This window comes from Trichosurus vulpecula, chromosome 6 (genome assembly GCF_011100635.1).
Source record: "Trichosurus vulpecula isolate mTriVul1 chromosome 6, mTriVul1.pri, whole genome shotgun sequence".
NCBI lineage: Eukaryota > Metazoa > Chordata > Mammalia > Diprotodontia > Phalangeridae > Trichosurus > Trichosurus vulpecula.
This window is the reverse complement of record NC_050578.1, coordinates 247814435-247836861: the sequence shown is the minus strand read 5'-3', so window position 1 is coordinate 247836861 and position 22427 is coordinate 247814435. Positions and strand designations below refer to the sequence as shown.

The window sequence follows — 22427 nt, the reverse complement described above, 5'->3', positions numbered from 1 at the left end:
TACCTGCGTGCCCAGACAGGGCTGAGGGGAAGCCGAAGAATCCACTCAGGTGGATGCTAAAAGCCCTCCTCGATCCTCATAGCTAGGGAGATGACTGTCCCCTGCCTTCTCCATGGCCAGAGAACGTTCAGATCTGTCTGACCATGCAAGCCTCTCCTCCATGAACTCCAGTGGTTCCCTATCACTCTGGGATGAAATAGAAAAATTTTTGGCATTCAAAACCCTTCATAACCTGCCACTCCCTCCCCTTCTACCTTACACCTTCCACATCCTCTATGATCCTGCGATACTGGCCTCCTGGCTGTTCCTCCCAACTCTGGGCACTTTCCCTGGCTGTCCCCCCTGCCCAGAATGCTGTCCCTCCTTGTCTCTGCCTCCTGGCTTCCTTCAAGCCCTGGCTAGAATCCCACCTTCTCCCAAAAGCCCATCCTCATCCCCCTTTGCTCTAAGGCCTGTCTCTGTGGATCATCTCCAATTTATTCTGTATTGTTTGCACCTGGCAGTGCATGCTGTCTCCTCCACTAGACTGGGAGATTCTTGAGGACAGGGACTGTCTTGTCTCCCTTTGAAACCCCAGTGCTTGGCACACAGTAGGCACCTAATAAATGTTGACTGACTGATTCTCTAGGGAAGGATGCCAACAAGCTAGAGAGGGTCCAGAGTCAGGCGGGTGCCCAAGGTGATGAAGGGAACTTAAGCTCGTGCCACATAAAAAGTAATTAAGAGAACTAATGGGAATGTTTAGCATCCCTCTGAAGAGGGATTAGGCAGCTTCTGTCTGGCCCCAGAGGGCAGGACGAGGAGCAGTGCAGAGAAGTCGGCAAGGGGCAAATTTAAGTTTCACCTGAAGATGAGAGCTGTCCAAGAACAGAGGCTGCCTTGGGAAGGAGCAAGAGCCTCCTTCACTGAAGGTGCTCACAAGAGGGCTGGACATCCTCTCATCTGGAAGGTCCCAGAAGTCAGCCAGAGTCTGGACCGGACGGCCACTGGAGTCCTTTCCAAGGAGAAGCTGTACAGACCAAGGCAGATCCAGAGGAGGCTTCAGTGAAGATGAGACACTTCACTGAACTTGCAAATTGGCCCACTTGAGTATTTTTAATATTTATTCTTTTTTCCTAGTAAAAGTACATTTTGAAAAATTCTGAACTGGCCTTGGTAGAACAAAGGGGAAAGGGAATTTGCCCCCAATTTTGGCCAAGAGGAAGAAGGAGCAGAGTTTAGAAAAGATAACCAATTGGGGAGTTAGAAAATCTGAGTTCAACCAAGCCCTGGGCCCACATCTTTACTTGTATCTCAATCTGTAAGACGGGGAAACTAAAGCTTTGATGAATCATAGAAGATCCCGTGGTCAAATGGAGAGATGGTAGCAGTCATCCCAGTGGAGAGATCTTCTAAGCAAAGCAAGAGGGGCTGAAAAAGCCTGGCAGAACTGGGGCAGAGAACCAAGAGAGAAGCCAGGAAGGCCCATGTCCAAGGCTGCTTTGGACACTGACCTCCCTCTTGCTTGACTCACTCTCTCTTCTCTAACGCTGCAGCAATCTGTGTCGAGGGAAAGGATAATGATAACCTCGTGTGTATGTATACATGTTATGTCCCCCTAGAACATAAGCCTCTTGTGGGCAGGGGCCACCACTTTGTGGGGCCCAGGCTACAACAAGCACTTGGCAAGTGCATGCTGACTGATTCTAAGATTACTTCACAGACTGTCCACATCCATCATCTCCCTGGAGCCTGGGGGCCCTCAGTGGAGTGTAAACTCCAGGAAGCCCAGGGCCGTCTTGTCTTTGTATCTTGGGTCCTGGCAGAATGCTTTACATATACTAGGTGTCTAATAAATATGTTTGGTGAATTAAATGGAACCAAAATCAAGCCAATGGTTGCCAGCCTAAACTTCCCACAGCCCCCGCCTGCTGAGTTTTCCTTTTCCCAGTCAACAGTCCTCTTGTAGCTCACTGATTTATGAGGACAAAACAGGAGGGGATACAAGTGGAAAAGAGGCTGAAAGAGGCAGTTAAGAGACAACGCCCGCCTGCAGTTTATGGCTCTCGGGACATGCGGGAGTTGAAAAGTCGGACACCCAATGTCTCTGACACATTCCCCCTTGGCCTGGAGCCCCAGGATCTGGCAGCTTTCCCCTTATGTCCCCTCCTCCCTGATGGAATAAAAAGCACTGACCTTCTAGAGACAAGGCTTTCCTAAAAAGCACAACTCGGCCAGGACTGGATTTGTCATTGTCATCATCATCATCATTAATTAAGAGACAGAGGGGCACGGTGGACGGAAATGTGACCTTGGAGTCAGGAGGTCCTGGATTTAACTCCCACCTTGGACCCAGACTAGCGTCTGACCCTGGACAAATTACTTAACTTCCCAAGGGCTCTAGGTCAGTCAAACTCGAGTACAAACAGGGGCCATTAAAGCATCCATAAGGAGCCCTGCTGCCACATTCTGACTTAGAAAACCACATGGTAACATTAACTATGTTCTATTACTTATATGTGTGTGTGCGTTTTCATTTTGTTAAATCTTTCCCAATTGCATTTTGATCTGGCTTGCCAGTGTGTCTGACTATTTGAAGCAACTCTCTCTCTAAGCTATGACATGCAGATACGGCACTGACCTTCATCGGTGGAGGGAATGTCCTCATCTGGGAGTTCTTGGTACAAATGAAATCACAAATCAGGTCCCTAAGCCTATTAAGTAGCTCACGTTTATACAGAGCTTTGAGGTTTGAAAAATAGTTAACATATCTCATCTCTTTACCACCCTGTGGGGTAGGTGCTATTATAATCCACATTTTACTGAAGAGGAAACTGAGGCAAACAGGTTAAATGATTTGCCCAGGAATACATGGGTACTAAGGGTCAGAAGCAGGTTCTGAATCCAAGTCTTAATAACTCCAAATTTAGATCTCTATCTCCTCTATCACTCTGCTGACCACTGACATACAATCTGGACTGGAGTTTCTCCAACTGGGGACCAGGGGCCATTTGAAAATGAATGAGGAGGCCATCCAGCAGTGCCAGATCATCCTGATGTAATGAGCTGTGGGAAGAGTTGTAGGGGGCTCTTACTTCCTGGGGGGCAAGGAAGAAGGAGAGAGAGGAGTGGGAGTCAGGAAGGAGAATTCATATGAAAAAAGAACTCCAAAAAGGAGTCTGGGGGCACGTGAGCACGACGGAAAAAGGAACTCTTCCCCCGAACCCAACAAAAGTGGGAAACGGCCATAGAGGTCAGAGAGTCTGGTAGGAAAACAAGTCTGGTAGAAACAAACAGCAGGGACCTGCCGGTCTCGGTTCATTCTCACAGTCTCTCCTTCCCTCTGCCACATGTGGCCAGTTAAGACACCACCCCACTGTTTACAGGATTTCCTGTCGTATCGCACAAGCAGGCAGCCTCTCTCCTTACCATCATGGCCAATGTAGGTCTCACTGCCCTTGGCTCCGGGGGCGAGGGCTGAGCAACCAGACTCAGGCTAACTGTCAGCTTAATTCATAGCTGGAAGGCTCTCGGTCCTGGGTGTGGGTGTATGGGCATGGCAGGGGAGATGACAGGAATCAATTACAGAAGCCATCCATGATCTGGGTCATATCCCTCCCTCTTCCTGCTCCCTTGCCAAGGGGAGACGGCAGAAAGATACACCAGGCACCCCAGTCCCCCACCCGCCATCATGTTCCTCTCCTAGAGGCTGCTCCTGCATGGCCTGCCTCTCTCTACCAAAGGGGCTGGCATGATGACTCCCAGGCAGTGACATCTTTACCCCCAGGAAGGCCCGATTCAGGGAGCAAATGCTCCTCGCCAGGAATAGCCACCCTTCTTGCAAGTAAACGCCTCCATTCAAAGCTGGCTCAAGTAAACTCAGCTTCTCTACCCCAAATATCCATGCCCGTATCCAAGGCATCTGGAGTCGGATGGCCAGGCTTCAAAGCTGAGCTCTGCCATCTCTGCCATTCGCCCCTTGAACCTCCATTTCCTCATCTGTCAAATAAAGGGATTGGACGAGACTCTGACGTCTGCTCCAGCTCGAAATCCTCTGATCTACAGGCGCCCCAGGAGCCTAACTTTGCCTCCTCTACTGCAGCTCCAGCCGGCCAGGGCTCGCCACGTTTCCTGCTGCTCCCATCCCCTGGCTTTCCTCTCCCCCAAATGTGGCATTTCTGTATCATCCTCTTTCGCTCAACTGACGGACCTGATTTTTAGGGGCATTTTCTGAGTGTGAGAAATCATGAGGGCCCATTAAATCAAAAAGAAGTGTGAAAATTCTTTTAAAAAAAGTGCGATGTGAGCAAAAACAAGCTACCCTCAGGCTGAACTAAGCCAGGCTGGGGTGTGTGTGTAGGGAGGGCCACAGGAGGAGTGGAATGAAGCCAGAAGAAGGCTGATATTTGTGTTCCAGGCACTCTGAAAAAGAGAAAGAAATTGAACTTGTCCCTACTAGGGCAGCTGGGAAGGACAGATGAAGTAATCCATGCTAATGGGAGAGGTTGGAAAAAAAAGGCCTGTAAAATGAGAGGGCTGGCTGGCCTCAGTGACCTCTAATATCCCTTCCAGATTCAAACCTATGATCCCAAATTCCTTCTATTTCTCAAAGGCTGGGGCTGGAGGGCACTTTAGAAGCCATTTAGTCAAATGCTCTCATTTTAGAGATAAGGAAACTGGATCCCACAGGAAAGAGGTGAAGTGCCCATGGTCACACAAGAAATAAATAGATTTCAGAGCTTCTGACTTCAAATCCTGGTGCTCTGACCAGTGGTTGCCGCCCTGGCTATCTCTTCTCTTCCTAGGCAACCAGCAAATCGGCTCCTAGAAGCATGCTTGCTGCCTTCCTCACTGACTCAAATGATGGAAAGTTTAGCTCCTGATGGGTCAGTAGGGGAGACACTGAAGGGAAAAGATGTGCTTTTTTCTCTAACCTCCCTGCAGTGCTGGACCTTCAAGCCTCTCCCATCCCTTTGTCAAGCCTGCTGTGATCAACAAACACCCCTAAGTCAATGGAAAACTTGAGAGATTCTTGGGTTTCCCTTTGGTTATAGCAGCTGCCTGACTCAAACACACGTTTCAGTTCTGAGCCATCCAGCACGGTCTGATTCTTGGAATCTCTGCTTTCCTTGAAAACCTCTGGGGTTTCCTTCTCCTGGGCTGTTCCCTCCGAGAAGGGCAGCAGGGGTGGGTGGAGAGAAGAGAGGGGGAAAATCTGAGTTTCCTGTCCTGGGCCAGTTACATATAAACTCATCTCTGGGTTTCCTGAAATTTCATCTATGTCAATTTTGTATTGAAATATCCTACGAAGGGGTGGGAGAATGAAGGGCTGTGGACTGGGGAGAGCACAGCTCTTGGGGAGCCACAGAGAGGCAAACTCAGCAATTCTGGAGCCAGAGGAGGGAATGTGGTGAGAGAAGCTGCTCCCCATTCCGATCAATCAGAATTAGAAAGAAAGTAAAAGCTTATTTATTACATTTCCATCTGTGCCAGGTCTCTAATACTCTGTGTGTGTGTGTGTGTGTGTGTGTGTGTGTGTGTGTGTGTGTGTGTGTACAGAATTTCATATACACAGTACTCCCATCTAGCTTACCTTGGTCATGTAATTAGCTGATCAAGCAATAATAAAGTGTTGCCTATGTGCCAGATATTATCATAATAACAAAGGGGAGCACTTACGGAAAAAATTAAGGTTTATGAGTGGCTTTACTTGTGATATTTAATTTGATCCTGATGACAACCCTAGGAGGTAGGGGCTATTCTTACCCTCCCCCCTTTACAGATGAGAAAACTGAGGCTGACACCGGTGAAGTGACTTGCCCATGGTCACAAGACTAGCGCATATCTGAAGCCGCATTTGAACTCAGGACTTCCAGATTCCAGGTCTGGTACTCTATCCCTTCTACTATCTAGCTGTGTGAATTCAGAGTGAGAGTGACTTGCCTAGGCTCACAGAGCTGGCAGGTGTCAGAGGCAGGGCTTGAACCGAGGTGTCCTCTGCTCTAAGGCTAGGGTCCTAGCCAACAGGCCAGCTCTTTCATTTTTTTCTAAATGTGTTTATGGAAAGAAAGGAAGAATAAATGAATGGGAGAGAGAGAGAAAAGAGAAAGAAAGAAAAAGCAAGCAAGAGAGTGAGAGAGAAATACGAAAAGAGGAAGAAGCTATGATAAGGATAATATAAGACAATAATAACTCATGATATTAGATAATATGATAAGAGACAAATGATTGCTTTGGAACATCCCACAGGACACTTCTTGCTCCAAACAGATTTGCCTTCCTAATGGTGGTTCGTGCTGTGTTGATAACTGGACTAGCTGGCATCTCTGGGCATGAGCCCTATGGGCAGCACGGAGCAGAGGAATGAGTGCTGTCTCTGGAGTTACCAGAGCCAGACCTGGGGTTCTTATCTCCCCACTGATACCACCAGGGTGGCCTTGGGTCTCAGTTTCCTCATCTGTAAAATACAGGGGGTGGGCCTCGATGGTCTCTGCGGTCCCTTACAACCCTTGATCATATGATCCTGTGAGGGTTTGGGTGGGCAGGGGAAGCTGGCCTCAGAGCAGGAAACAGGCTCGTGTGTCATGGAATCCTGACAATAATTTATTCCTGGTCTTTCTTCTGCAGACAGACACAAAAAGCAGCTGTTTCTCCAGGAAATAAACTAAGCTGACTTTAAGACTCAGTTTACATCATTCCTCTTCTGGGAAGCCTTCCCAGCCTGCAGAAATGGGGACCTCTGAGTGCTGGGAATGAAGTCAGAGAGCTGGGGTCTGGATCCTGGCGCTTGCCTTGGGTGACATGGGACAAACCACTTAGTGCCACCTATACTGGGTGGAAAGGAACCTACCTAAAAGGGCAACCAGACCAACTCTCCATTTTACAGTGGAGGAAAATAAGACTGAGAAAAGTGTCATGATCTCCTCAAGGTTACATAGCTAACTGATGGCAGGGTCAGGATTTGAACCCGGCTCCTATGACCCCAAACCCAGCACTTTTTCCAAGGCACCACGACATAGCTCAGTTCCCTTCTCTGGTACTCCGTTTCCAAATCTATAAAATGGGATTGGATTAGATGACCCCCTAGAGGATCCTGTGATCTCCCATAGACCTCACTGTCTGCAACTAATCACATCTATTTTACTGTATTAAACTGTTATTTCTTTTATAGTCTTACGGAGCTAAATCTCTCACATGTTTCTATATTACCATCCCAATGAGGCTGTAAGCTTCTCTCAGGGCAGGATTGTATCTTCTACTGTTAGGCATCCCACCCAGTGTCTCTTTCACAGACATAACCACAGACCATAGATGTTAATGGTCCCCTAGTCCAACCTATTAAAATGGGGAAATGGAGGCACGGGGAAGTGGGGGTCAGGCACTTCTGTACCCAGAAGTCAGACAGTGACTTAATGGCAAAGATGAACTAGAACCCAGGTCTTCAGACTCCCAGATGAGGGGGGCTCCTTCCACTATTACGGCCATTTAGCAAGTGTATAAAATGGCCTTTTGCTCTCCTTACAGATCACCTAAAGTAGGTATCCTTTCTACATCATCTGACAAGCAGTCATCTAAACTCAGCAAGAATAACTCTATGAGAGAAGTAGCCCTGCCTATTTGGGGCCGGCTCTCTACCCATTTGGAAGTATTCCTATAATAAGCTGAAAGATGACTCCGCCAAAACCAAGTTCTACCTCAAGATCAAATTGAAGTAGTAAAAAAATGTATTGTTTTGAAAGCTATACTGGTTAAAGGAAGAGGATCCAAAGAGAAAGAAAAAAGAAACCACTGCTCTGAGTGGAATGGGGAACATAAGGAAGGAAGGACAACTCAATTCTTATTTTACCTCTAATTTCTCTGGCAAAGAAACCATTATGTCGAATGGTAAGGACAGAGCAACTGGCTATTGGAAAAGTTGAAACCCAAGAAAAATAAGGAAAATAAGAAAGGGCAGCTAGCTACTATTGATAAATTGAAGACGTAGGATCATGGATTTGGAAGAGACCTTTGAGTTCAACTCTCTCATTTTACAGACCAGAAAACTGAGTCACAGAGAAGTTAAATGACTTCTCCAGGGTCACACAGTTAATAAATGTCTAAGGATTTCAACTAAGGTCTTTGACTTCAGGTCCAATGCTCTGTTTTGTCTACTACACCATCTCGCTGCCTCAGGTCCAGAAGAACTAACTACATCCTGGGCTACCAAAAAAAGTGGAGGATGCGAAGACTGAACCAAAGGCAGTGATCTCTGATCTCTAGAGAAAGGGGGAGGTGCAGCAGAATTGAAGAAAGATTGTTTCTGAGAAGAGAAGTGAGCAGTGAGTGTTCTTTAGTTCTTGGCAACTTTGTAGAATGTTATTAGAGGGAAGGTTAGTGAACATTTAGAGCAGGAAGCAGTGATCACAAAGAGCCAGAAAGATTCTCTGATGGGATTCCCTGATGGGCAAGTAAGGAGAATGTTCCAGATTCAGTCTGTCTAGATTTTAGTCAAGTATCTCTTAAGCTATTCTTAGCAATAAGATGGGGAGATTGGGTTAGGAAACAGTAGAGGTAGGTGGGTTTAGGCCTAGTTGAATGGCTGGTCCCAAAGAAAACTCAATAATGATTCTCTGATAGGTGGGTAGGCTATCTATTCCTAGGGGTGAGCCCCAGGGATGTACACTCGGTCCTTAGCTTTTTAATGCTTTTATCAATGACTTGGATAATGGCTTATCAAGTCTGCAGATGACCCAGTACTAGGAGGGAGAGCTAATACACTTCAAAGCAAAGTCAGGAACCAGAAATATTTTTTTGACATGCAGCTGAATCTAATTAAAGATGAACTTTAATAGGTATAAATGGCAAGTGTTTCCCTTGGGTTCCAAAAGTCCATTGCACAAATACAAAATGGAGAAGAGACAGCTAGAGAACAATTCATCTGAAAGAATATCTGGGGAGTTTTAATAGACCTGACCACAGTCATAAAGTCAAGAAGTGCCTGAATCAGGATTTGAACTCAGTTATTCCTGACTCCAAGTCCAGGGCTCTATTACACCACCTACCTAACTGCCTAGAATGGTGTAGTATCAGGCACTAGGAGGTGAGAGTTCCAGTCTTCTGCCCAGGCAGATTACATCAGGAATTGTGTTCAGTTTTAGGCAACACATTTTAGAAAGGCCACTGATAAACTGGAGAATCTACAGAGATTGGTGGCAGAGGAAGTAAAGAGCCTTAGGATCATGCCATAGGAGGACTGAAAATACAAGGAATGGAGAAGAAAAGCCTGGGGACCCCAGGGGTGGAGGAAGAGAGGGAAAGAGTCATTCTGTGAAAAATGGCTTCTCTGCATTAAATAGGCCTGGTTCAGCTTGACTAGTGTTCCTTCTGGAACTACCCAGATATTCAAAGCAATCAGTCACCCCTTCTCTGCCTAAGGCTTGTAGTTTCTCAAAACCAAGATGCCCTGAAGAGAACATGATAGAGCCCTGTCTTCCCAAGCCAACTTCCACAGACTTCCTAGAGTCCCTTTCCTTCTTCCTCCAGCCAGCTGAATTATGGGGGCTACTGTGCTGGGTGAGTCTTCAAAAGCAGGGGGAGAAAAATCAAACTTGACTTACATCCCTCACAGTAATAGGAAAGTCATATTTTTGCTTCAGTGTTTTACTTGCTAAAATAAAGGCAGCTGTGTTTACTTGAGCGTGGGTACTTCCAGATGTGGACACATGTGCATGCCAACACACTTTATTTAGCCCGAGACCACTGCTCGGCTTGCATGCCTGAGCCTACTTTCCATTTTCCAGGAATTGCTCTGGGCAATGGAAGGACCATTTCAGCCCCGGTCAGATACAAGTCTCCTCTTGAGGAAGGGCAGGGGTTGGGGAGCGTGGAGGGGGCACATGCAAGAAAAGTTTTTATGCCTTTAAAAGACAAACCTATTCCCCCTGAACTGGAGAACAGATGAAAGCAATACTAAGTGCCCCAGACAGAGTATTCTCTGGCTGTCATCCCTCAGCCATGCCACCGATAAGCAAAGACAGAGCCAAGGTGTCTGTTGTCACCCCAGCTGACAAGCTCCCCCTGGGCGGATGACTCTGGGACACGAGCCCTATTTGGAAGCCTGCATGTAGGGACTAGACCAGCCCTAAAAAATCAGCACATGAGAATCTTTGCTAGGTGTGCATGTGAGGGTGACTTTGATCAATCAATCATTCAAGTCAGTCAGCAAGCCTTCACCAAGCCCTGACTCTGGGCCAGGCACTGTGCCAAGAGCTGTAAATAGAAATGTCAAAACAAGACCGTCCCTGCCCTCAAGGAGTTTACAATATGCCTCCAATGCAGAACCTTTTCCCACAGGGTCTCTCCACAGGGTTGAGAATCCTGAATCAGGCCCCTGTGAAGAAATGCTTCTTCTTGTCTTCAGACTCCTGTCTCATGGAAGATGGGCCTGGGGTCAGTGTGAGGAAAAACTCTGCACTGGGAGCCAAGCAACCTGAATTCTACTCTGGCCTTTGCCAGCAACTAGCTGGGTGACGTTGGGCAACTTGGTGACATTATGCCACTATGGGCCTCAATTTTCCTATCTGTAAAATAAATGGACTGGAGCAGACAATGGCTTTGGGCCCTTCTGGCTCCACTGTTCTATGATTTTCCGTATGAAATAAAATTGAAAATTATCAGTGGGAGTATAAACCCATAATCATTTATTATGGGCCAACATAAAGCACATACTTAATAGCTCTAAAAGAGGAAGAACATATATTTTAAACAGAAAAATGATGAATCTTCATTCTAAAGGCAGCAGGAAAATGGGCTGGCCTTGGAACTGGGAAGACCTGGATTCAAATCCTGCCTCTGACATATACTACCAAGGTCGCCGTGGGTGAATTACTTTATCCTCAGTGTTCCAGTCAACCCCGATTCCAGAGGTCCCATGAGGAAGCATGCTAGCCACCTCCTGACAGAGACTCATTTTTTGGATAAGGCCAATGCTGGAGTTGTCTTGCTTGACTATGTATATGTTACAAAGGTTTTGCTTTTCTTTCTTTTTTCAAAGGATAGGAAGGGGAGAGGGAAAAAATGTGAATTTTTTATTCAGTAAAAAAATAAAATAAAATTTTAAAAAATTCACACGATAAGTTACAGATGATGATGCTAACCTGTCCTGGTGGAATTTCCCCAATTAGGAGTTCCCCATATAGGTCCAAACCCCAAATTACAGACGTGTTAGCAGTGACCTGATTAAAGGATTTGCTCATCGTTCTTCCCGATCCCAATTTCAATTTTCATCACCAGCATACCGGGCCTCCCTCACAATGAGTCAGCTTTGAGGATTTCAGGACCTGTCCGATTTCTATTCCGTCCAACCCCAAGAAGGTGAAAAGGTCCCAGTGTGGCATAGAGCAGGATGGGGACTGAAAATTCACAATCCTACAGAGTCCAACAGTTTATAGTCTATTTCTATGCATGCTGAAGCATATAAACATATGTGCATATGTACAAACAGATGTAGGTTTACATATTTGTAATTATACATGCACATGTACATACATAAACACACACTGACATATATGTAGAGGGAAGACTTTTGGGATACCTTGTCTATAAATATACGTATGTGTACATGCATACAGGGGGGTGTGTTCATTCTCAACCCTCTTTTACAGATGACAAGACTGGAGTTCACTCAGGGGAAGTGCATTAATTTTTTAAAACAGCAGGCATTCAGGAGGCCTCTTAAAGGTTTACACGGCACTGAGAATACATTATTCTACTTGAATCTCACAACAGCCTCGGGAGGCCATCAATGCAACCATCATCACCCCCGTTTTAAAGACGAGGAAACCAAGGCTCAGAAAAGGGAAGGGATTGGCCACATGGCTAACAAGTGGCAGAGCCATGACTCAAACCCAAATAGCGTTACCCCACATCACCGCCCCCTTCCACTCCAAGCTGGTAAGGATTTGAACCCAGGACTTCTCAGGGAACTCCGCATTGGGAGCCTACCCCCGCTTCCCAGCCCAGGGTTATGGAAGTCAGTCCTGATATCATACCTGATGTTTTCATTCAGCGAGAACAGCTCATTGTTCTGTAGGCCTCCTCCTTTGAACACGTTGATCACTGCAGTCTGGACACTGCCCGGGAAAGACAAGGGGTGAGGCTCTCAATAAAGCCACCACCACCACCAAAATAAATCTCCCTCCCTCTCTTCCTCCCTCACCTAACATGCCCCATCCCCATGTGCTCGACCTCACGGCACCAACTCAAGGCCGAAAGGTTAGAAGGGTCAGACCCCTACTGGAGACAGGGAAACTGAGGCACACAGAGGGTGTGTGAGGCGGGATCTGAACCCAGGTCTTCTGGTCTCCAAGTCCATTCTTCCTTCCCTCATTCCTCCTGGGAGATCTCAGACCAAGGGGCACAAGGGAACCCCAAGTCTACCTAGTTCAACCCCCTCATTTTACAAATGATGAAGCTAAGGCCTGCAGGATGAGGTTGCATGCCCATGGTCACAGAGGGCACAGCCAGGATCAAAGGGGGGAGAGTGACATCGGTGCCCCGAGACTCAGTTTCCTCATCTGTAAAAAGAAGCGGGTATGGTAGATGACCTCTGAGGTCCTTTCTGGCTCTAAAGCTAGGATCCAAAGGGGCACAGGCAGGATCTGAACCCAAGCCCTCCAACTCCAAAGTCAGTGTGAGCTCCCATTGTTACCACACTACCCCCACGACAGCCCAGGGAGAGAGCTCCCTTCATCCTGCAAGTGTACACTCCCTCCTCTATGAAGTGACCACTAGACAGTCTCCAGGGTGCGTGTGATAACCAGAGCCCAGAGCTCCCATTCCCGCGGTGCTTTAAGATTCACAAAGCACCATGCACACACTGCCCTGGAAGGCAGGTAGGATGAGGACGTGCAACATGGGATGCCAAAGATGTGGGGACTTGTCTATGGTGACCTCTGAGGCTAAAGGGACCTCCCAGATCACCTGGGATGGAAGCTTCTGGAAGGCAGGTCCTGGCTTCCACTTTGTCTTTGTAAATACCCGTTAAACTGAATTAATTCTGCAAGTCTCAACGGCCCAGGCAACTCTAATCCATGCAAAATGTAAAGCAAGTGCCCAGACTGCCCTGGCACAGGGGGGTTTCTTCACTGGGAGGTCCCTACAACTACAGAATTGTAGGTCTGGCCCAAAACACACAAAACAAACAGAACGAAGAGGCAGCTTGGAATAGGGGGTGGGATGCTGGCCTTGGAGTCTTCAAGAAAGCCTACGTTCAAATTCTGCCTGAGACACTTCCTCCCTGTGAGACTGTGAGTAAGTCATTTACCCTTGGTTTTTTCTCCTGTTTTAAGGGGGGCTATGGGACTCAGTGGCCTCTTGGGGCCTTTGTAGATCTAAGTTTATGATGCTATGAACTGACCTCCCTCACTTTAGATGTAAGGAAACAGGCAGAGGGAGCTGAAGGCATTCTGCCCAAGGTCGGCATGGTGGTAGATAGGAGGATAGCCAGCATTCAAATGCAGGTCTTTTGACCTTGCTGTTCCTCCAAGAAAAAAAGGACCAGGGTTGAGTATGTCCCAATTCTTTTCTTCCCCCAAGAAAACCATATTTATGCTTCCTGTCAGGGTCTTTAGAAAAGCAGATCGTGCGAAATAGCAGTCATCTATCAATAAAGCCTCATTGGTGCCAAGTCCTGTTCTGGGTTCTGGGAACTCAGAGACAGACCCTGAAACTAGCAGCCAGCCCCCTTCCTCAGCTTCACCCACTCAAGTTCAAGCATGGAAAATTCGCTGCCTTTTCCCAGCAATGCAGGGGAAAGTAGAAGACACCTTCCCAAAGGGCCTCCCCACAGCTCAACTCCCCTTTCACCTGTTCCAGGCTGAATTGGAACTGAGATGCATGGCCTGGCGGGCAGCCTGGAAGCGGGGCAGATCACTCAGCACAGGGGAGCTCATGAAGCGGGGCCTTGGCCTTCGGAAGGAGCCCATCTTGTGGAACTCGATGGGCAGATACAGGGCGGGAGCAGAGCCTCGGGTCATAGGTTCAGGTGAATGGGCAACTCCTCTTCTCGTCTCAAAGACCTTCAGGTTCTGACCTAAAAGGGCCCTCTGCTGTCCGGAGCCTCCGCCCCATGGTGACCCTCGATCTTTTCTCAAAGCCACTGGTTCAGCCGATGCCTGAAAGGAAAGGGCAAGTTTTCATTTACAAGTCCCGGGCTGAGCAAACCACATCTTACAGGAAACTAGCTGGGGCTTTCCAGCCGATATATCCTGAGAACAGCTGCTGGACCGAGAGATTCGACGGTTCCCACACACTTATGCCCATCCCTCACCAGCATCTGGCTCCACCACTGTGGTCACTCTGCTACCTCTGAAACACAGAGGGAAGACACCTGGGGACCAGTGGGCCAGAGGGCAGGAATCTCCATGCACTGGGGGAGGAAGTAAGCCTCCTGTGGGAAGGGACTATATAACGTCTGTCTTTGAATCCCTAGCATCTAGCTTGGCGCAGAGTGGGGACTTAAAAAATGTTAGTTGAGTTGCATTCGTTGAAGCAGGGGATAAAACCACAGACCAGTTAGCGTCACCCAGTGAACAGACAGCATTTCTCTAGAGTTCTGCCACCACCCGACACCTGGGTGAAAACATGCCATTTCAAAGAGAAGGCCCGGCACAGAATCCTGGGAGTCAGAACCAACCAACCGACCAGCATTTATTAAGCGCCTAATTCCTGCCGTGCACTGTGCCAATTGGTGAGGATACAAAAAAACACTAATGATGCCTACCCTCAAGGAGGTTACATCCTAACCGGTGGGAGGTGACCTTGAGGGGTACCGGGGAACCAAAAGGGAACTTAATATCAGGATCATAGATTTCTGAATTGTTAAGAGGTGATCATTTACACATGAGGAACCCGAGGCCCCCAGAACTTAAATAACTTGGCCAGTCACACAGATAGCCGGGCCAAGACTTGAACCCATGTCCTGGGGTTATGAATGGAGCACTCCTTCCACTACAAGGTCTATGCTAACACGCTTGCACATCTCTGAGGACTTAATAAACATGAGGGCCAGGGGAAGAGACTGGACCTGTGATGGGATTTCATGAGTATAAGGGAACTCCCAGAAGAGGAAAACACCCTCTACCAACTCTGGTGGACACCTTCTAAGCAACATTTAGAGACTTGCCTAGAACACTGAGCAACTGAGTGACTTGTCTGTGGTCACGAAGCCAGGATTTGAACTCAGGTCTTCCTGATTTCTAGGCCAGCTCTCTCTACACCAACAAATCATCATTATCATAATAAATATAATTATAATAAACAAAAATAAACAAGCTGATATTTATACAGTACCTTTGATATTATTTAATTTCAATCTGACAAGAACTCTATGAAGATTACTATTTTTAAGAATTCCCTTTTATAAGGAAACTGAGACTCACACAAGTCAGAGGATCATAGATTTAGAGAAGGGACCTGAAAACCCATCTGCCCCAATGGGATCAGGAGAGATTCAATGACTCTGCTTTGGCCACATACCCACTTCTTCCTAACTCTCAAGCCCGGCACGCCACTCACTACATAGTTAGGCAGCTAGGTGTGGTAGTGGATAGAGCTCTGGACTTGGAGTTAGGAAGACCTGAGTTCAAATCCTGCTGTGTGACATTGGGCAAGTCACTCAAAGTCTCTCAGCTTCAATCTCGTCATCTGCAAAGCAGCACCTGCCTCACACAGCTGTCAAGAGGATCAAATGAAATAATAATATATAACTTATATTATATGTTAAATTAATATATTAAACATAATATGATTTATATATACATATATACATATATTCACAAACATTAAAATGCTACACACCAAACTGTCTCTGAAGAAAAAGATCTGGGGTTTTAGGCTCTCCATTTTCTTCACCTTTTTTGTGTGTCCTGGACCCCTATGGCCATCTGGTAAAGCCTGTGGACCCTGCCCCCAGTAATATTTTTAAATACATGCAATAAAATACGTAAGATTGCGAAAGACACCAATTAGACTGAAATACAGTTACCAACACTTTTTTTTGAAGTTCATGGATGGCAGGCTGAGAATCCTTCGTCTAGAGTCAAATGAAATATGTGTGGTGGCATAAAAAAGGCTGACACTGGGTCCAGTGAATTTCCACCAAGGCTACAAAGTGTCCCAGCAGTCTGGCTGTGATGGACCTTGCATCTATAGACCTAACACTGAGCAGAAAAGGGGATAGCTTTTCCGGGAATTATTAGAAAAGAAAAAAAAGAAAGAAATAGCAACACCTCTTGCACAACTTCCTGTACCTCTTCCGGCTGCCCTAAGATACGCGGCAGGGGATGCCCATGGAAGGCAGGGATTCTTATCTTTTCACCACTTAAATTTGCAAAAGAACAGTGCCAATGTTAATCCACAGTCTTTCGAACAAAAACAAAACTCTCTTGTTAATGCCCCTTGGGTTTTCAACTGCTTCAGAAGCCAGCTTGGCCAGTATCGAGTTAAGAAGAGACATACTTCATTTCCTCTCCTCACTCTTGTGCTTGTAAAGCTAATTCCTGAGTCATTACAGGCTATTAACAACCTTTATTGGGATCTTAAATTAAGGGTGTTATGAAGGACCTGCATTTCCAAGCACGTGGATGGTGATGGGGAAGATGGGCCAGACCAAGCAAAGGTCTCAGGTATTGACCTGGGTCTTGGACCTGAAAAAAATCTTTCACATGAGAAGCGTGCTTGGAGCGTTCCTCCATCAAGTCTCCCTCAGGAGCCAGGCTTCCACTTGGGGCAGTCTAAGCACACCTGGGAAGGTATGGATGGATGGCTCATCTGGAATGTGAGCTTGCCCTGGGCCAGGGAATGCCGGGCAGGCATGTGCCATGGGTGGAATCTTGAGAGCCCAAGATCCAGTCCAAGTAACAGCTAATGATTCCATTTCCCACAGCTCCCCTATCATCCTGTAGAAGGGAATATCTCAAAGGCCTCTTTTCCCCTGTAGCCCTACTGTTTTTCCCAGAGTTCTAGGATATATAATTGAATTTAGATTATGATTGGATTGTGCACCCTAGAACATTGTGAGGGGTGGAGTGTGGCCAGCGTGGCCTTCGTTTTCTTTGAGTGACTCAGTTTATCTCATTGAGCCTTGCTGGGTGCTGGGTCTGCTGCTTCTCTTCCAGGGCAGGAAGCCCAGAGACCCATGCCTGGGAGCAGAGAACTTCCTGTGTGATGATTCATGGGGCTGGCTGAGGGGAGGGGCCAACTCAAGAACCAATCGGTCCTGGTCATTCAGGCGACGCTTGATGATGTCAAAAACTCTATAAGAGGAGAGAAGACAGCTTGAAGAGCCCTTTTTTCCTTTCCGTTGGAGCCAGAGACACCTACAGCCGAAGCTGAAGCAGGAGCTGCCGGTAGCAGAGCTGACCCACATGTGGACCGAGGAGTGCTGAGCAAGGACTTGAGGCCAGTGGGTAATCTTCTTACCGTAGAGGGGAAGCATGTATATGAGTTTGCTTTTTACCATCATGCTTCTCTGTGGCCTCCTGGTTACTCTTGTGAGGCAGATTTATTGGGCCTGGAAGCTTTTGATCAAAATATCAAAATGGGGACGCTGGTTCGTGGGTCTGTTACTGTAGAGCTTAAGTACATGCTTTAATTTTTCTGCCTTCTACCTAGAGAATTCCTTATATCCTGTGGTTCTGAACCTTTCAGGCATATATATGATTCTCTTTGAAATCATAAATTCTGCCTTCATAATACATAACTTCACCCCTGTCAGGGAGAAAGGAGAGAAAACCACTAGGAGTGTGGACATGTACCCCTGGAAAGGAAACTCTCCTGTAACCAGGAGGCATCCAAAAAAAGACCTGCCCTGATTTCATTAAGGTAAATCCTGGAATGCAGAAAGGGTTTTCTGAGCCAGAACAGCTCTTAGAGGTCCTCCAAGCCAGGAGAAAAGGCTGACTTGGGGTGAGAACCGAGGCAGTAAGTGGGGAGCTGAGAGTTGCGTTGCTGTGTCAAGGGAACTTTGTAAACCTTCAAAGCCCTGACGAGATGGACTGGGCAATATTCAATAGCTTCTGGAGGGCAGGGGTTGTTTAGTTTTGGTCTCTGGATCCCCAGGGCACAGCACGGTGCTTGGCACAGAGTAGGTCCTCAATAAATAGAGAATGGCTGAATGAATAAATGAATGTGTCCAAGGCCTGATGTGGCACAGTACAAAGGATTCATTGCTGAGAGTAAAGGGCAGGCTTGTCTAATCAGTTCTTCTCAGGGTTGCCCTGACCCCAATCTATGGATCATTGTCCCATTAATGCCCTGACCAGGCAGTCTGCGGGAAGAGAAGGGAGGAAAATAATGACAAATGACATGTACATACCAACCTTAAGATTTACAAAGCACTTGACATACTTCAATGTCATATGAAACCTAAACAACCCTATGAGGTCCTCCTCTCCATATAGTCATACCATACTGGTATCATCTCCATTTGTAAGATGAGGAAACAGGCTAAGAGAGGCCGCCCAAGGTCACACAGCTAGTAAGTGTCTGAGGTGGCATCTGAACTCAGGTCTCCCAGACACCCACTCTAGGACTCTATTCACTACTCAAGTCCCAAGTAATTCAAGAACGGCTTGACAAGCTTGCCATAATCGAGGGTGTAGAACTGGGCGATAAGCTCCTCCACTCTCTTCACTCTGCAGAGGAAAAACCAGGTCCAGAGAGGGGGAGCAATCTGCTTCAGGCCACACAGCAAGTCAGGAGCAGGGTCAGAATTCAAACCCAGGTCTTCTGGACTCCACATCCACGGCTCCCTGCACTGCATCTTGCTGCTTCCCAGCAAAGCTCAAAACTCTAGGTGCTGCCCTGAGCCTCTGGCACATACAAAACTAGGCACTGGAGCCATGAGCCGTGCCCTGTGATGTCTTGGGCCCTCAGTCAGAACAAGAATAACTTTTCACACACAGTTTTTACTAAGTTTGGTTTCTTGTTTCCCAACTCACATCAGATAAAAAGCAGCAAACATGAAAGAGGAGGGGAAAGCTTGGTGGAGGCAAAAGATGATGGGGGCGGGGTGGGGTGGAGAGGGAGTATTTCTGTAAGAAAATCACGAATGCAGCCCTAGAGAAGAGACCCAGAGACCACCTGGTCCATCCCTCCTCACTTTACAGAGTCACCACCCAAGCACACACAGAGAATCGCCCATCTCTGGTGGGAAAGGACCTCAAAGGCCATTGAGTCCAGTCCCCTCATTTTACAGGTAAGGGACTGAAGGGTCAGACAGAGGTAATGTGATTTGTCCAAGATCACACATGGCCAACAAATGGCAGTAAGTTTTCCTTGAAAAGAGGAGGTTAAAAAAAAAGAAAAGAGGGGGCAATTCTGGAGGAGGAAAAATAGTGTCTGGAGTTCAGATACTTGGCATGAAATGTACGGCCCAGGCCTGGCCTTGCTGGCCAGGGCCTAGGCAATGGGCCAACCAAGTACAAAATGATCCCAAGCAAATAATTTCTACTGCCTTACCCTGAAAGTGGATAAAGGGGTTTAGGAATACAGTCTAAGATCAAGAAGGAACAGGCTTCTAACTACTCCAGGGCTTCCAGGAAAACAAAAAACACAAAAGATAGTAAAAGACAATGGCCAACCAAGACAAGGAAGAAACCCAAGGGGACTGAGCCCGGACTCCTAAGTTCTGATGAAGGAGAGGCAGCTGGAAAGGGGTACTGGGAAGAGGCAAAGCACCCCAAACCAGAGAGGGCATCCCACCTCTTAGAAATCTGTAGGACTTACCCCCCTGAAGCAGCTGGAAACTGAGCACTTCTCCCAAATCTCCTCCAAGAAGAGCCAGTCTAATTAGCATGCTTTTTCCAATATATAAACCTGTAATTAGCAAGACTCAGTGCAGTCTCTCAAATAGTGCTCTCCTTTCCATTTCTTTTTTTTTTTTTGAGGGTAGAGCTATGTAGGTGCTCCTATGGGAAACAGTGCCTAGGAACAGACCAGGGAGATAGCTAATATCATAGAAAAGTCAGAGTTGGAAGGGATCTCTGACATACTGTATCCAACATTCTCAGTAAGTCTAGATGTAAGCTCCTTGAAGGCAGGCTCTGTCTTTGTCAGTCAGTGATATTTATTAAGCACCCACTATGGGCTGGGAATACAAAAAGAGATAAAAGACAAGATAAAAGACAGTCACTGACCTCACGGAGCTCACTTCAGGGCTTCGTGTTGTGTCTGCCATGTGGGGGGGGAGGGAAGGACGGGAATGTATCTTTCACTGATTAAGAACTCCATTCAAGAGAGTCCTTGGGGGGCACTGAGACACTAAGTGACTCTCCCAAAGCCACACAGTCAGTGTGAGTTAGAAACAGGACACTAACCCAGGTCTTCCCTATGCTTTATCCACTCCCTTCACTGCCTGGCACACAAAAAAGCACTTAGTCAATGCTTACTGAATAAATTGATGAAATAATGAATAAATGGATGGCAGTTGGCCTTTCCTTGAATATGTCCCATGAGCTAGCACACAATACCTCATGAGGAAGCCTGTTGTCTATTGGGGTGGCTCTTATTCTCAAAAGCTTTCGTTGCCGTTCATACTTTCACTCATGTCTGTGACCTCATGGATCATAGCACACCAGGCCCTCTATCCTCTAGTAATCTCCCAAAGTCCACCCAAGCTCATGTCTGTTGCTTCCATGACACTACCCATCCATCTCATCCTCTGCCACCCCCTTCTCCTTTTCCCTTCAGTCTTACCCAATATCAGGGTCATTTTCAATGAGTTCCGTCTTTTCATTACACGGCCAAAGTATTTAAGCTTTGGCTTCACTATTTGTCCTTCCAATGAGCAGTCTGAATTAATCTCTTTAAGTACTGACTGCTGTCCAAGGGATTCTCAAAACTCTTTTCTAGAACCACAACTGGAAAGTGTTGATTCTTTTCCTCACAGCAAACAGAAATCTTTCTCCAGTTTTGGCCAGCTTTCCCCCCCCCTTCCTCAGCACTTACAAAGATATAAAGCCATTTTCGGCTCTTGTGGGTCAGAGCAAAATGGTACAAAATGAACACCACAAAATATTCAAATCATTTCCCCCATGTGTTTCAAATTAACCTATGATCCTACAGACTGAAGGCATTCTAGAGGGGACAATGAGTTCAAGTGCACCAAGTCAATGATTCCTTCTGCTTGAAACCAAGTCACAGCCTTTCTGCTGTTGTTCCATCAATTTTCATTCATGTCCAACTCTTTGTGGCCCCATCTGGGGGTTTTCTTGACAGATTCTGGAGTGGTTTGCCTATTCCTTCTCCAGGTCATTTTACAGATGAGGAAACTGAAGCAAACAGGGTTTAGTGACTTGCCCAGGGTCACACAGCTAGTAAGGTCTAAGGCAAGATTTTCACTCAGATCCTCCTGACTTCAGTAGAGAGAAAATGTGATACATTCCTGGCCTTTGGAAGTTGCTTTCTACACCCTTACTGGTACACAGGATCATAGATTTAGAGTTTGAAGGAATCTTAAAAGTCATCCAATCCAATCCCTCATTTAACAAATGAGGAAACTGAGGCGCCAAAAGGTCACACAACTGGTAAAAATCAAAGGCAGAATTTGAGCCAGGGTCCTCCAATTTGAAAGCCAGTGTTCTCCCCACCCCAATGAATTAGTAAGCATTCATTAATTAATAATTAGAAAATATTATTAAGCACTATGCTAGGCACCAAGGCTACAATGACAAGCAGGAAACAATCCCTGCCTCCAAGAAGCACACATATGGGGAGGGGGGTGCAGAGAAAGGAGCAACATGTACACATGTAAACAAACAGCAACTATCCACCAAGTGATTACGGGACAGACTGTTTCTGTTTCTCTATCATCTAGCCCTTATTATTCAGATTTAGATTTTCTAGCTGGTTGGTATTCATTTAATTCCCTTTAGGAAGCCATTACCACAAGTGCCCTTAAATGAATGAACACTTAAGTGCTTACTGAGCTGAATCAGCTATTGTTCCTCTCAGGTAAAGTATTGTACTAAGTCTCTACAATTCTTTGCTTGAAGCAGACCTGCCCATCAGTCTCCTGACTTGTGAATGCCCTGAAACAGAAAGGATTTTCTGAAGTCCTTCCTCTCCCAAACTCCCACCCTTCCAAATCAAGAGCTTTCAGACTGCTGGTGCAATATGTCCTAACTTTGGAACTCAGAATAGCATCTAATACATCAATGGAAAATGGCTGAGAACTCCACAGTTTGTGTTACGAACACGGGACACACATCACTGCTGTCATATAAACAACTGAAATATCTCTGGACAGAAATGGCATAGTAATGTGCCTCCGAGAATCAGAAACCAACACAGAATGGGGACAAATCAAGCCCCAGGATTCAGCTGAAAAGCCAACTTCCTTAGGACATTCCTTAGGAGATGGTGGATTCCCTTTCACCAGAGGTCCTTAAGCCAAGTCAATGTGGCAA

The 22427-nt window shown here is 46.6% G+C and overlaps 1 protein-coding gene across 1 annotated transcript in view; it reads right to left on the bottom strand.

Annotated features, from left to right (window-relative positions):
• Positions 1-22427, bottom strand: part of PRR5L (proline rich 5 like) — a 92783-nt gene that overhangs the window by 46927 nt on the left and 23429 nt on the right. The window contains exons 2-3 of the mRNA XM_036764537.1: positions 13825-14132; positions 12009-12089 (exon numbers count right to left, since the gene is read on the bottom strand). Of these exons, the coding sequence (XP_036620432.1) occupies positions 12009-12089; positions 13825-13994 (251 nt within the window). The 5' untranslated portion in view covers positions 13995-14132. The remainder of the gene's footprint in view (positions 1-12008; positions 12090-13824; positions 14133-22427) is intronic.